General features: G+C 42.6%; 1 protein-coding gene across 1 annotated transcript in view; it reads left to right on the forward strand.

Moving 5' to 3' along the window:
- The first annotated feature begins 211 nt into the window (after positions 1-211).
- ATP9A (ATPase phospholipid transporting 9A) overlaps positions 212-14,432 on the forward strand; it is a 103,255-nt gene continuing 89,034 nt past the window's right edge. Inside the window, exon 1 of the mRNA XM_077832091.1 lies at positions 212-333. Within this exon, the coding sequence (XP_077688217.1) occupies positions 212-333 (122 nt within the window). The remainder of the gene's footprint in view (positions 334-14,432) is intronic.

The raw sequence follows: 14,432 nt of genomic DNA on the forward strand, positions 1-14,432 counted from the left end.
TTTTAAAAATAAAAAGCTTTTTGTTCAAAAAGTGTCAACTAGTTCCACTCAACACAGCTGGAAACATACCTAGGGCCTGCTTTTTAGAGGTGCAGGGTTAACTCCAGTTTAATTCTATCAACTTCTATAGAGGTTGTCACTCTTTATGGAAATAATCCTCATAGTACCGAGTGGGCTTAGTAGAGCTGATAGCCTTTAAAAGTAGCTGTAAATGAGGAGGGAGGAGCCAGCCTGGGCCTGTCACTACATAGCAGTAGAAGAGAAATCAGGAACTGCCTTTGCTTACCAGAACCACCTGAGACTAGAGCTACAGAGTGGAGAGGTGCTAGTGAGGTACTTCAGCTTGCAAAAGGGAAGAGAAGGGAAGGGAAGGGAAGGGAAGTGAAACCTGTGAGGGTGAGATTAAATGAAATGACAGAGTAAAAACAGACCCAGATTTATATTTTCCAGAAGGCAAAACACTTGCTGCACTGAAGTTAGTTTAAAATCTATTATTAATAGTTTCCATGAAATAGCATTGTGCTTGCCCACATGGATGTAATGTATTTGGAAGCGGGAGGGGAGGGGGCCATGTGATAATCTCCCTATTGTGATATGACCCATATGATAAAGTTTGAGAGCCCCCCAATATAAACAAAGGCCACATTGGGCCTGAAAGCTTCAATGTTATCACTCACTTGTGGGGCCCATAAATGTTATCACCATGGTGCTGAACATTTCTGAATCTCTGCTAAATTTCAAACAAGGTTTCTAGCTGCCTGCATTATACCTACCCTCCCCATGCAGGCTGGCTCACTGTGGTGAATGCTCTCCATGTTGCCCCACGTGGGTGGGCAAATCTGGACTCAAGCATGTTTGACACCATCCCACATTCATCACTGACCTAGAAAAGTCTCTCTCTGGCTGCACTCCCACAGCAGGAGGGGAAATATAATTGCTGAAGCACAGAAAAGAGCTGTTGATCACAGACACCCGCTTATTTTCAAATTTTCTGTTCTCAACACTTAAGATAAACTGTATAAACTGCTGCTCTGCTTCCATTTTTGGAAATGCCATTGATATTTGAGACGGTCTCTGTGCAGCAAATCCTGGGTGAAGGATATTGACTCTGCCCTGGGAGAATCCCGCTGTTCAGTAACTCATGTGGCTGGGAGTCAGAGGGAGGATGCCCTGGCAAATTTAATGCGCCCTATCTATTCATGTTCTCTTATTGGCCTCCCTTGCTGTCAGGCTCTGCATTGTTATGATTAGCTTTTCTGATGTATTCCATTTCACAACTCCACAGGAAAATCCTTCACATTAGAAATGTCCCCTCAATGACAATGGCTGTACCTAATTCTGGACTCTGTTTAGCAACTCTTTATTCAGGGAAAACCAACCAATCTCCAGAGGTTTGTGCAATAAAACCAGCAATAGTGTGTCCATAAAGCAAATTAAATACTAATACAATTATACCTAACAGCATGATGCCTATTTTGGGGTGGGGAGGTTGAGGAAGAGAAGTCAAGTCTAGCTAACAAAACAAACCCTGCCATTCTAGCCCATAATGTACAATAAGCACAATAGAACAAGTTATTTAACCTGCATGCTATTATAGTGTATTGTGTTTTTCCTGATTATCTGAATAATCTGCTTGTTCAATTGTTTTACTATTCAGTATTAAAATCTGCATAGTAACATGGTTAAAGCTGAATTTCAACTTCCATTATAGCACTTCCCAAATTTTCAAAAACCAGACAGCTAGGGTGGTGCAGAGCAACATAAGTCTCCCCCATTCTGTTCTGCTAACATGGTGAGATTTGAGTTGCATGCAAATATTTTTATTTTCCTAAAGCGAGACTTAGCTTTCAAAAGCCTAGGAATTGATGCACTATAGAGAGATGGAATTAAATTGTCCATATAATATATAATTCCAATTGAATTTTCATGTCATCCTCCTTTTCAGTTGCTTATAGCTTCATCAAAAATTTTCTTTTTACTTGTGAATGAAACTGTGTGTGTGTGTTTGGTGCATCAATTGATTAGAAATGTGCATACATAATTCAGAAATCAATACACTTCGCTTTGCCAGTCTTGTTGTGGTCTAAGAAATGAGCTAAGTTTGGACAAAATTGGTTTGGCAGGTTTAAAGTTATAAATGCCAAATTTTTGTGGGACTTTTACCCCCATAAGATTTGCTGATAGATGTTTTGGTGTTATAACATTCTAAAGTGGCTTGCAATGCTGGATGTGTTGTGAAGTGCTTTAATTTGATCTCAGCTTCCAAGGAATTTTTAAATTAAATCTTCAAATGTGCAATTTTTGCGCAAACACATCATACTCTAAATGACAGTGCTTTCAGGTGTGAAATTTAACTATTGGACTATGAAGTCCATTGAACCTTATATACATTTCAGAAGGTTATTAATAAGCATTGTCATAGCCAAGACTGGGAGGTAGCCCAGGTGACCCAAGATACCACATGGTCTGTGAATGAACACAGCTCTAAAAGCTAAGAATTCCTCAGGACAGATCATGGCCTGCAGTAAGGTACCGGTGCACCACCAGAGAAGCACAAAGAGACTTTAAAATTCCCCTTGATGGGCAGTTCTGATTTCTTCCAATGTCAGGGAATTCTCAACTGGTGTGTAGTTTTCAAGGAATGCATATTTTAGACACATTGCACGTTAGCCATGTGAGAAGCAGTTAACTTCAGTGTGAGAGAGAGACGACAGGGCGGCGTGCGGACATATTCAATTTCTCTCAAGCCACTCCAATAAACCAGCAAACAGAATTATCTGGCTAGACAATACAAAAAGCCAAAGCACATACTTGAAAATATGATTTACTTTAGATATGTTTGCATTACTTCTGCTAAGAAGAAGCCATCACCAGTTTCTAATGGCACCAGCATTCCTCTAGAGTGACTTGTGAGGCTGAACAAGGATATGACTCCTAATGCCCTCAGTGGTTTGGAACAACCCATTAATTAGGCTAAATCTGAAATGCTAGCATTACACTGCCTTCCTGTCTTTAATTGCAGCCTTTGTCCGTTCTGCCTGCTACACCTGGATCTCCCTTCCACTGTGCACTACGCATCCTCCTCTTTCATTAAACCAATGCATTTTTAACCCACTCTGCTGTGAGTATTGCTGTGGCAATAACTATACTTCTATTATTTTAAATAATGATCTGTGTTAAAACCATCTTATGGTCACCTGGTACATTTTAGGTCTGATTGTATGTTTTACCTATTTAGGGGCCAATCCTGTAACCCTTACTGGCATGGCACTGTGACCCTTACTCATGCAAGTTGTCCCATGGAATCACTGAGGGTTACAAGATAAGGGCCCACTTAAGACAGATAGTACATCTAGTATGTCTGTACAGGGCAAGGCACACTGTCAGCATTTAATAAATAATCAACCTACATGCCAACACATTGAATTTTAATTTAAGGAGAAAAATAGAGATTCTCCTTTAACTCCAGAGAAATACATTGAACCAGTGGAGCACTACAGAAGGACAGCATGAAAAATGGTAAATACTGTGCTGGAAAACACTGTCCCTTCTAAACAGAGGAAGTTGGCATCTATGCAGGATTGCCATAGATAAATCCACTCTGACACTTTGTTAGGATCTCTCCCAGCATTTCCTCTCCAAATGCCATACAGCTGGCAGCATGAAAAACATCTTTGCTGAAAATGTGCTGTCTGATCACAACTCAGAGCTTGGGGCGTGGACGGGAAACTCTCAGAGACCAATGTCCTCTTGCCTTTGAGGAGACACTCCCAGTTCTCTAAAACCTGGCTTCACAAACTGAAGAAGGGAACTTTTTGTTTCAACTTCAACACTTGCTTCATAATGTTTTCTGCTAATAGTCTGTAAAGAACGGAATTATTAGACATACAGATGAACCTGATTTTCTGGGAAGAATCAACACAGCTTTTGTAAAGGGAAATCCTGCCTCACCAATCTATTAGAATTCTTTGAGGGGGTCAACGAACATGGAAAATAATGATCCAGGGGATAGAGGGTATTTGGGCTTTCAGAAAGCCTTTGATGAGATCCCTTACCAAAGGCTGTTAACCAAAGTATGCAGTCATGGGATAAGAAGGAAGGTCTTCTCATGGATCAGTTACTGGAGAGAAGCAGAAAACAAAAGGTAGGAATAATGGTCAGTTTTCAGAAGAGTCAGGTAAATAGTGGTGTCCCCCAGGGATCAGTAGTGGGACTAGTGCTGTTCAACGTATACATAAATGATGTAGGAAAAGGGATAAACAGTGAGGTGGCAAAGTTTGCAGATGACACAAAGATAGTTAAGTCCAGAGCAGACTGCTAAGAGTTACAAAGGGATCTCACAAAACTGGGTGACTGGGCAACAAAATGGCAGATGAAATTCAGTTTTGATAAATGTAAAGTATTGTACATTGGAATCATAATCCCAGCTGTACATACAAAATGATGGGGTGTAAAATAGCTGTTACCACTCAAGAAAGAGATCTTGCAGTCATTGAAGATAGTTCTCTCAAAACATCCACTCAATGTGCAGCACTAGTCAAAGAAGCTAACAGAATGTTAGGAACCATTAGGAAAGGGATAGGTAAGACAGAAAATATCATAACGCCACTATATAAATCCATAGTACACCCACACCAGGAATACTGCATGCAGTTCTGGTCACTCCATCTCAAAAAAGATATATTAGAAATGGAAAAGGAAGGGCAACAAAAATGATTAAGGGTATGGAACAGCTTGTATATGAAAAGAGATTAAAAAGTCTTGGACATTCAGCTTGGAAAGGAGATGACTAAGGGGGAAAAAGATAGAGGTCTATAAAATCATGAATGGTGCGAAGAAAGTAAATAAGGAAGTGTTATTTACTCCTTCACATAAACACAAAAATGAGGGGTCACCCAGTGAAATTAATAGGCAGCAGGTTTAAAACAAACAAAAGGAAGTACTTCTTCACACAGTGCACAGTCAACCTGTGGAACTCCTTGCCAGGAGTTGTAAAGGCCATAACTATAACTGGATTCAAAAAAGAATTAGGTTCGTGAAGGATAGGTCCATACATGGCTATTAACCAAGATGGCCAGGGATGCAACCCCATGCTCTGGGTATCCCTAGGCCTCTGACTACCAGATGTTGGGACTGGACGACAGGGGATGGATCATTTGGGGATTGCCCTGTCCTGTTCATTCCCTTTGAAGCATCTGGCATTGGCCATTATCGAAGACAGAATACTGGGCTAGATGGGCCCAGTATTTATATTCTAATGTATATTCTAATGTTCTTAACGCTGGTTAAATTGTATATGTGGTGAATGCTGAGCTGCCAAAGCCATTTTTTAAAACTATTTTGAGAGCCGTCTTGTAGAGTAGTTTCCCATGGTTTCCTCACATGGGTTAAAAGGCAGGTGTGATCAGATGAATAATTAAAGTCCTATCTAATGAGAGACATGGTTCAGCCATTCAGCCCTTCTTTGTTTGGCATGGTCAAGCTTTGGAAAAGTTATACAGAACCTACTAAAAGCCTTAAAGACTTAATTTCTGAAACCTTGAGACACTGAAGGTCACGTGCATAAAAAACGCATGAGGTGCACTGTGAATGGAAGGTCACTGCAGAAGGCATGTAGGCGCACAGAAAGGCTCATGGGGATGTCATGGCCCTCCCTCAGGGAGTCTCCAGGGAAGGCAGATCAGCATTATACATGGCTAATACTGTTGCAAGCATCGCAAAGCATTTTGAGGATGGTCAAGGGTGTGTGAGTGGAGAGTGGAAGTTTCCTTTGCAGAATACGAGAGGCCGGAGGGGAGAAAGAAGAAGAGCAGAGAATGGTTTAACTCAACACTTCAGCTAGCTCCGTGTGAAGATAAGATGCTGGCCCCGGCCCAAGGTCATGGGCTCGACAAGAAATCAGCAGCTGCCCAGCCGTGAGAAGAGGAGAACTAAGTTGAGCAGAGCTGCAGAGATAGCAGCAAGAACAGTGAGAGCAAATGAGATGGCAACAGCGAAGGCCAATAGAAGAGAAAACAAAGTCTCCGGAGCCGGGATGTTTTGGGAAACCCAAGCTGGTTTGGACTGGCACAGAGAGCATCAGAAGCAGAGGTCCCTGAGTGGAATACCCGCTTCCCCCCCACCCAAGGAGGCCAGGACTTAAAACCCTCCTGAGAGCTGGAGCAACTTGGCGATCAACAGCGGATCCTTGGATGACCTGGTCCCAGGATACCACTACCGTCCACCCTTCCCCGCCTCTTCTTCTGACATTATACCCAGGCCTAGCCAGTCTCGGGTCGTGCGTGTGTGAGTATGAAAGTGGGTTAGGGCTTGGGGCACTAACACTTTCTTTCTTCCCCTGAATGACGTGGAAGCGTTCCCATCACTCTCTGCTGTTGTTTTATTATTTTATCAATAAAGCTTTAAAATTTAGACGTTTGGTGTGTTTCGTCATTTCCGCCCCCCAACACTCCTGTGGCATCAGCCTGATCAACTGATGCCCCAGGCAGATTGGTAACAAAAATCTATCACAGGGAAACTGAACAGAGAAATATTACAATAAGACTGAAACAGTCACATAGCCATCTCCTAGTGCATCATCTCCACACACCTTAAGTAGTGTCTACATGATGCAGAAAGGTGCTCTTTTCAATCAAGTTAATTCATTGAGTTAGCTTAACTCCCCCATAACACTGTTTAGACCAGGGGTTGGCAACCTATGGCACGCATGCCAAAGACAGCACGCGAGCCAATTTTTAATGGCACGCTGCTGTCTGCTGGGGATGGCAGACAGCAGCGTGCCATTAAAAATCCTGCCCGGCCTGGCTTGCTCTTCTCCACCCCTTGCCCACCGCTCTCTCCTTGCAGGGCAGGCAAGCTTCTCCCTCCCCCACCTCTTCCCCCAGCGTGCTGGGTTTCTGCCCCTCCTCCTCTCCCTTCCTGCTGCCAATCCCCTTACTACGGAGGGGGAGAGGGAAAGGCAGAGCACAGTGCACTCACGCTCTCTGCTCCGGGGACCTTGGGGAAGGGGATGGAATCAGCATATCCCCTCCAGCCCCCTGCCGTGAGCCACTCAGGGCAGGGGGCTGGGAGCACCCCCCACGACCCCAGCCCACATCCCCAGCCCCCTGCCCTGACTCCTGCACCCTCCTCACACACCCCCAGCGCCCTGTCCTGATTCCTGCACCCCCCACACATACCCAGCCCCCGCAAACCCCATGCCCTGACTCTTGCACCCCCCACATCCCCACCCTGAGCACCAAACGGGAGCTCCTGCACACACACACACACACACATTCCCACCTGTACCTCTCACACCAAATGGGAGCTGCCCAGATAAGCGCTCCACACCCAAACCTCCTGCCCCAACCCCGAGCCCCCTCCCTCATTCTAGCTCCTGGCCAGACCCTGCACCCCAACCCCCATCCTGCTCCTTCACCCCTAGCCCTGTTCTCAGCGCACTCCCACCCTCATCTCAGGCAGAGAGAGGAAGAGAATGGCTAGAACCAGGGAGAAGGTAGGTACCTACTGTATGTGGACAGGGCTGGGACCCCAGACTGGCACCAGGATTGAGCGGGGCCGGCAGCTGGGACCCTGGCTGGCAGGAGCCGGCGGATGGACCCCCAGACCGGCAGCGGGCTGCGCCGCTCAGCCCACTGCCAGTCTAGATTTCTGGTTGCTAGCCCCTTGCCAGCCGGCGTCCCGGCCACAGGCCCTGCTCAGCCCGCTGCCGGCCTAGGTGAACGGAACCCCAGGCCGGCAACGGGCTGAGTGGGCCAGCGGTGTAAGATCAGCATTTTAATTTAATTTTAAATGAAGCTTCTTAAACATTTTGAAAACCTTGTTTACATATGACAATAGTTTAGTTATACAATACAGAGACTTATAGAGAGAGACCTTCTAAAAAACGTTAAAATGTATTACTGGCACGCGAAACCTTAAATTACAGTGAATAAATGAAGACTCGGCCCACCACTTCTTGAAAGGTTGCCAACCACTGGTATAGACACAGTTTAACACCTTTACAATTGTGTTAGCTGGTCATGTTGTAGCAGCTTTTATGATGTCTATACTTACTCTCTATGCTTCACTCCCTTTTCCTTCCCAGAGTGGTACTGCTGATTGGCTAGAAGGGTGCCACAAATCCTGCTGTCTTCCATTATCTTCTGTTCAATTTACCCTTACGGAGGTGTGACTCATTCAGAGATGAATATTTAAGAGTGAAGATGATTATTAATTTTTGGTAGCTGCATTTCAGTCTCCTGAAGCTAAAACAAAAGTTGTGCACTTTCCCTGCTACTGCTTGTGCACCTAATTTGCATGTGTAGTTAACATGACAGAATGTACAGATTGGGCATTTGTATACATAAAACACCTGGATAATATTTTAACTAGCCATTTGCATTCAAAAAAGGCAGTTTTGCTTGAATAGTCACATTCATTGCAAGCCCAAATTAGGCCTGCAGCCCCGAGCAGCTCAAATTCAGAAAAAATTAACCTCTAAGGTCCACAGATCCTGGAAAACACATGTGCATGTACTTAACTTTAAACATGTGAGTAGGCTCACTGAGGCCAATGTGACTGCTCATGGCCTTAAAGTTAAATGCTTTGCTGAATCAGGACCAGCCTAAATCTCTCTGCATGGGAAGCAGGCTATCCACCCCTTGCTGATGTCCAAATATAGAAGGAGTCTAATTTTCCCCTTTCCACATCTCCGTATACCTGTTTTCAGTTCTTTTTATCCCCTCTTTTTACTTGACACTTTCACCGTTTTATGTAGAAAAAATTGTTAGCCTTGCAAATTTGCAAACAACGTAATAAATATTAATTTATTCTAATTGTTAAGCTCCACGTTCTGCCTTCCTACTTGTGCCCCTAGATTTTTCCACATCCAAAAAACGCACATGCTAAATCTCATAAAAATAGCTTTTATGAAAAATCACAAAATGGGCTCATTTTCCCCAAAATACTGCACTCTTTGTATTTGTTTATTTTATTTTATTAGTCACACTTTTGAATTTGATCTCATTCTGGATGAGTGAGAGGGTGTCAGTCCTGTTATTCTGTAAATTAGGCATACAAGGGATTTTTTGTGTGTGTTTCAATATATCTTTGTATGAGGAACAAAACAAAACCTTGTAGAAATCCTATGTTTCCCCAAACCAAAACACATGCATGCTGAAACTTCATTATAAGAATGCCAAATGGTCTTTCAATAACAGAGCCTGTGGCAGTGTGAGCTTTATTGTAGTTTCCCTTCGCAAGTGTTGATGGATTTATGAAGGGCTTCATTACATATAGGCTTAAAGGATATCCGCTATCACCCACTTGTCAAAAGAAAAAATAATATCAAAGCCATCCGTCCAGATCAGAGATACAGGTGCTAACAGCACATTATAGTCTGGTAGTGATTAACTTGCCAATTAATTGCAGTAACCTTGTCTGAGTTCAGACATTTAAAAGATAAATTTAAGAGATGAATGCATCATGTGTAGACTTAGGGCACATGTACATTGCTACCATATTGCTAATCATTCCTGCCTTGGCATCACAGATCTCACATTTGCATTTCTGTTGTAAAAATGCTTCCTCCGATCTAGGCATTATGCACAGAGGTAGTGACTGTGTGTGTGCATTAAGCCACTGGGAACAGGCTGCTCTTGCATGTGTTCATTCTGGTACTTGTTCTTTTTTCAGAAGAGTGAATTTAATAGGCTGAGTGTGTTTCAGTATTGCCTGAAGAAACAGGATGAGTCTGCCTTCTCCCTTGCCCTCCCTGAAATGAATCAGTAGCCGGTGGAAGTAATGCAGCACATGAAATGGTCTGCTGCAGAGTTAATGCATGACTGCAACTTTTCAATCCCTTAGCAACCAAATCTCTACTCTCGCAGTTTCAGATGTCTCTACCTTACAAATGATGGAATTGCAAACACAGTCCCGCTGCCATGTGGAAAGTATGATACACCTTGGAGCTAAATTCTCATACAAATAAGATGCACAAAAGCATGCACAAATTGTACACTTAATTTGTGAGTACAGAAGTCAAGTAATAGCATGCACAAATAATCAGAATTACCAATTTCAGTGTGCAGTTATCTGTTTCTCATGTGAAATCATGGTAACTTCATGTGTGCCTTGTCCATGCAGTAGTACATGATAGAAAAGCAGGGCCACTACCATTATCTCAGTATTTTGAATAGTTTGATTATTAAATTTTGAAAATGACATGCCATATGCACAGAGGCAAACAGAACTAAGCAAACACAGATTAAGTCCAACATATCCGGTAAGACATTCATATTAACCTTCCCAAATAAAAAAGCCAACATAATATATTAGTATTCAGTATTTCTGTAGAGCTTGAGAAGCAAATAAAAGACACAGTCCCTGACTGTGTCTAGCAAATGCAATCATCAAGTCAAAAACACAGCAGAAATGGCATATAGGAATTTCCATAGTGGATCAGACCCAAGGTTCATATACTCTAGCATCCTGTCTCTTGCAGTAACCAGTACCAGATGCTTTAGCTTAGATGAAGGTGTAAGAACCCCACAGTAGGCAGATGTGGGGTAATATGCCCCCCACTTAGGTCTTATAGCAACAGACAATGTTGGATAAAGGGTAGGAAAGTGAGGTAGGAGGAGGGCAGTGGGAAAGGAATGCAGAGAACAATTTTCCCACAGCAAAGAACAGGTCATAGACATTTATTTGCATGTTTTACGTTAGTTACATCTGAACAAGAGTTATGCGCTGCTGACTAAGTTTGAATTTGTATTAAATGGAAACCCTAAAGAACAGTTAATATGCCAAGTGAGCCACATGCTATTGGAGTAGTAGAAGTATAGCCACAAAAGCCTGAAGATAATTCAAAGCTAAAATATCACAAACTTTTAAGGTGCTGAACAACATTTATTCAGTGTTGCTGATTCTTGCACTTTAATCATGAGTCTCACAATATTTGGCGTTTTTATTAAAGCCTCAGTTCCTAAAGTCAAGAGACTGTTGTTCTTTCACTTATATTTTTTTAAAGGAAGTTTCTAGTCCTGGGTGGTGGTGGAGAAAAGCTTGAAAATGGGACTCACGTGTTTTTTTGGGGGGGTCCTGGCTCATAATTTTTGAGTGCTTGGGGTTGGTGAAACTGTTTATTATTACAGCATCAGGAATGTGCAGGACACTTTACACATAAGAAGAGCTGGTAAAAAAAAAAAAAGTGGGGACAATTTCAAAACAGTTTGATGACAAAATTTCAACCATACCCATAAGCTGGTTTTTAAAATAGCACAAATACTTTTACAATAATGTTGACCAGCTCTACAGACAAGGTCTCTGCCACAAGTAACTTTTGGGCCAGATTTTAAAAGGCACCTAAAGATGCAGATGGGTGACTAGTGGGATTTTCAAAAGCATCTAGGCACCTAGCTCCATTTGATTTCAGTGAGAGTCAGGCACTTAAATACCTTTGAGGATCTGGGTCCTAGACACTTCTGATATCCCACTAGGCACCTATTTGCATCTTTAGGAATAGAAGTCTTTTCAGTGCTTTGGTAGACTTTGAATCAGCTCAAAGAACTCAACTCTGCAAATCTTACTCACTTGAGTAGTCTTAATCTAAGACTACTGTTGGGCTATTTGGGTATATTTCTGCATGAGGGCAGCACCAATGTTGATGTACCTGTGTTGGTTCCAGGATATGAGAGAGACAAGGTGAGTGAGGTAATATCTTGACCTGGTTACCTTTTCCAGACCTGAAGAAGAGCTCTGTGAAGCTTGAAAACTTGTCTCTTCCACCAGCAAAAGTTGGTCTAATAAAATATATTACCTCACTCACTTGCCTCTCTCTTTACCACTGTGTCATCTAAACTTTGTTCTGAGCAGGGTCATAGATTGATGAATTTCCCTAGTATAGAGAAAGGCCCCTATGTTACTAAGGCTTGGGCAGGAATGGCCCTAAATTTGCAGGATATCGCCCTAAATTTGACAAAATACAGAGAGAGGTGCTACTGAAGGGATTGTAACGTAAAAGTGGTATTTCTCACTGTCCTCCTCATGTTGTGTAAGAGCGATGTACCACTGGTAATTTTCAGTAACATCAAATGTAATGAGCAGGAGTCAGCGAATGAAAGATCTGAATGAAGATAGAGTAGCTGGCTAATGCAACAGGAATGTCAGGGAGATCCAGGCGTTAGGAGCAGCATGGAAAGAGACATGATGAAAAAGTGGGAGAAGGAAACAAAAAGAGCTGTTGAGTGGAAGGGGGGAGGAAGAAATGAGATCAGTGATGTAGGCAAGAAAAGATGCATACAGAGCAGTAGTGCGTCCCTTTAAAATCCCCTTGCTTCTCCATGCCTGTTCACAGATACCATTGGTAACCTGAGAAATCTAGCCAGCACTGCTGTTGGAACATCTGTAGTGGAAGAACAGATAAAGAATGTGAAGCCATTTGCTGCAACTCCATCAGTAAAATATTAGAGCAGTGTCTGTCTATGTGCCTTTGTTTTGTGGCTCTCAAAAGACTCACAAATGTATTTAGCATATAACAAAACAGAAGCTTCTCTTTGCTGTAATAGAAAAAGGTATTTAAATCACCTGGTTTGGCTTTGTACAGCTGATGGGATAAAAATGTGGGCTTGCCCTTTGACCTTTAAAAAATGCTGTTCTTTAACAAATTCTTCCACACTTTAACAATGAAAAGCACATTGGTGCTCAATAAATAGCAATAAACTCTTCCTGCAATATAGCTACGATAGTAGGTTGCCAGTTGGATCAGAATTGGTGCTGTCCTAAATCACTCAGGAAAAAAAAAGTAGGAGAAGCTCTGCCAACCTTTAAGTTTAATGGGACACTATTGCATCAACTTAATCGACATTTAGATCAGGGGTTCTCAAACTGGGGGTCAGGACCCCTCAAGGGATCATGAGGTTATTATATGGGGAGTCGCAAGCTGTGAGCCTCCACCCCAAACCCCGCTTTGCCTCCAGCATTTATAATGGTGTTAAATATATTAAAAAGTATTTTTAATTTATAAGGGGTGGGGGGAATCACACCCAGAGGCCTGCTATGTGAAAGGGGGCACCAGTACAAAAGTTTGAGACTCAGTGATTTAGAACAACCTGGGGGGCACAGGTTGGGCCTGAGAGAAGAAAACAAAGATAATGAATTAAAGCTGTGAACAATAATTAGCCCCTTTCTAATGAGCAGTTATGAGGTAGGAATTGGGTGGCACACAGGTCTTTCCAGGGCTTCCTTGTTTGCCTCAGGCTCTGTGCATGCAAAAACTAAATGTCAGAGAGAGAAGCTAGTGGCATCAGAGAAACCAGAGTGGGTTTTATGGCACTTGATTTAACAGATTGAACTCCTCAGCCCCTAGTCATAGACTTTTTTTATGGGGACTGTCTCATATTCATCCAGAAAATACAAAGGAAATATGCATCATGTTTTTTCCCCATCTAAATCAAGGGTTGGTGAACAAGGGAACTGTGTGGCTGCTATACCCAAGAGAGTGTATGCAGTGTCTTTAACAAGGCTAATCCTACCCAAAAAGTGCTTTGCCCATTTGGCTACAGTTCAGCCTAGATCATTTCTGAAGGCTACTGTTTTTTACTGTGATTTTCTCAATACAAAATGAAAAACAGCAGAACACAAAATGAGGGTGGGAAATGAAAGTCCACAGGAGTTTGACTCTCAAAGATTGCTTCTTTGTACCGCAAGACGCTCTGTTAGTGAGTCAGTGGACTGTGGAATAACAAAAAGAACAGGAGAACTTGTGGCACCTTAGAGACTAACAAATTTATTTGAGCATAAGCTTTCGTGGGCTACAGCCCACTTCATCGGATGCATGCAGTGGAAAATACTGTAGGAAGATATATATATACATGCAGAGAACATGAAAAAATGGGTGTTGCCATACCAATTATAATGAAGTAATCAGTTAAGCTATTATCAGCAGGAGAAAAAAGACCTTTTGTAGTGATAATCAGGATGGCCCATTTCCATAATCAGTGTGGCTGATATGATTAGGTCCTATGATGGTGTCCCCTGAATAGATATGTGGACACAGTTGGCAATGGGCTTCGTTGCAAGGATAGGTTCCTGGGTTAGTGTTTTTGTTGGGTGGTGTGTGGTTGCTGATGAGTATTTGCTTCAGGTTGGGGGACTGTCTGTAAGCAAGGACTGGCTGTCTCTCAAGGTCTGTGAGAGTGCTTCTATTGTTGTTGCTGTATCTCTATTAATGTTCATTGTCACTCGGATGATTATGCAAAGATTCCTGTAACAGCGAAGGGCCAACTTGTGAACCATGCTATGAACCACCTTACTTCTCTGCTAGAATTACCAGCATCGTGTGTCACAGCATGGGGCTGAGTTATTTCTGTCTCTTGCATGTGGAAAGGGAATAGTCAGGCAGGTGTGAGGAACTGGCACAGAAGAGGACATCAGCTGCACTAGGGAAAGGACCA

Source organism: Eretmochelys imbricata, chromosome 13, assembly GCF_965152235.1.
Source record: "Eretmochelys imbricata isolate rEreImb1 chromosome 13, rEreImb1.hap1, whole genome shotgun sequence".
NCBI classification, from domain to species: Eukaryota; Metazoa; Chordata; order Testudines; family Cheloniidae; genus Eretmochelys; species Eretmochelys imbricata.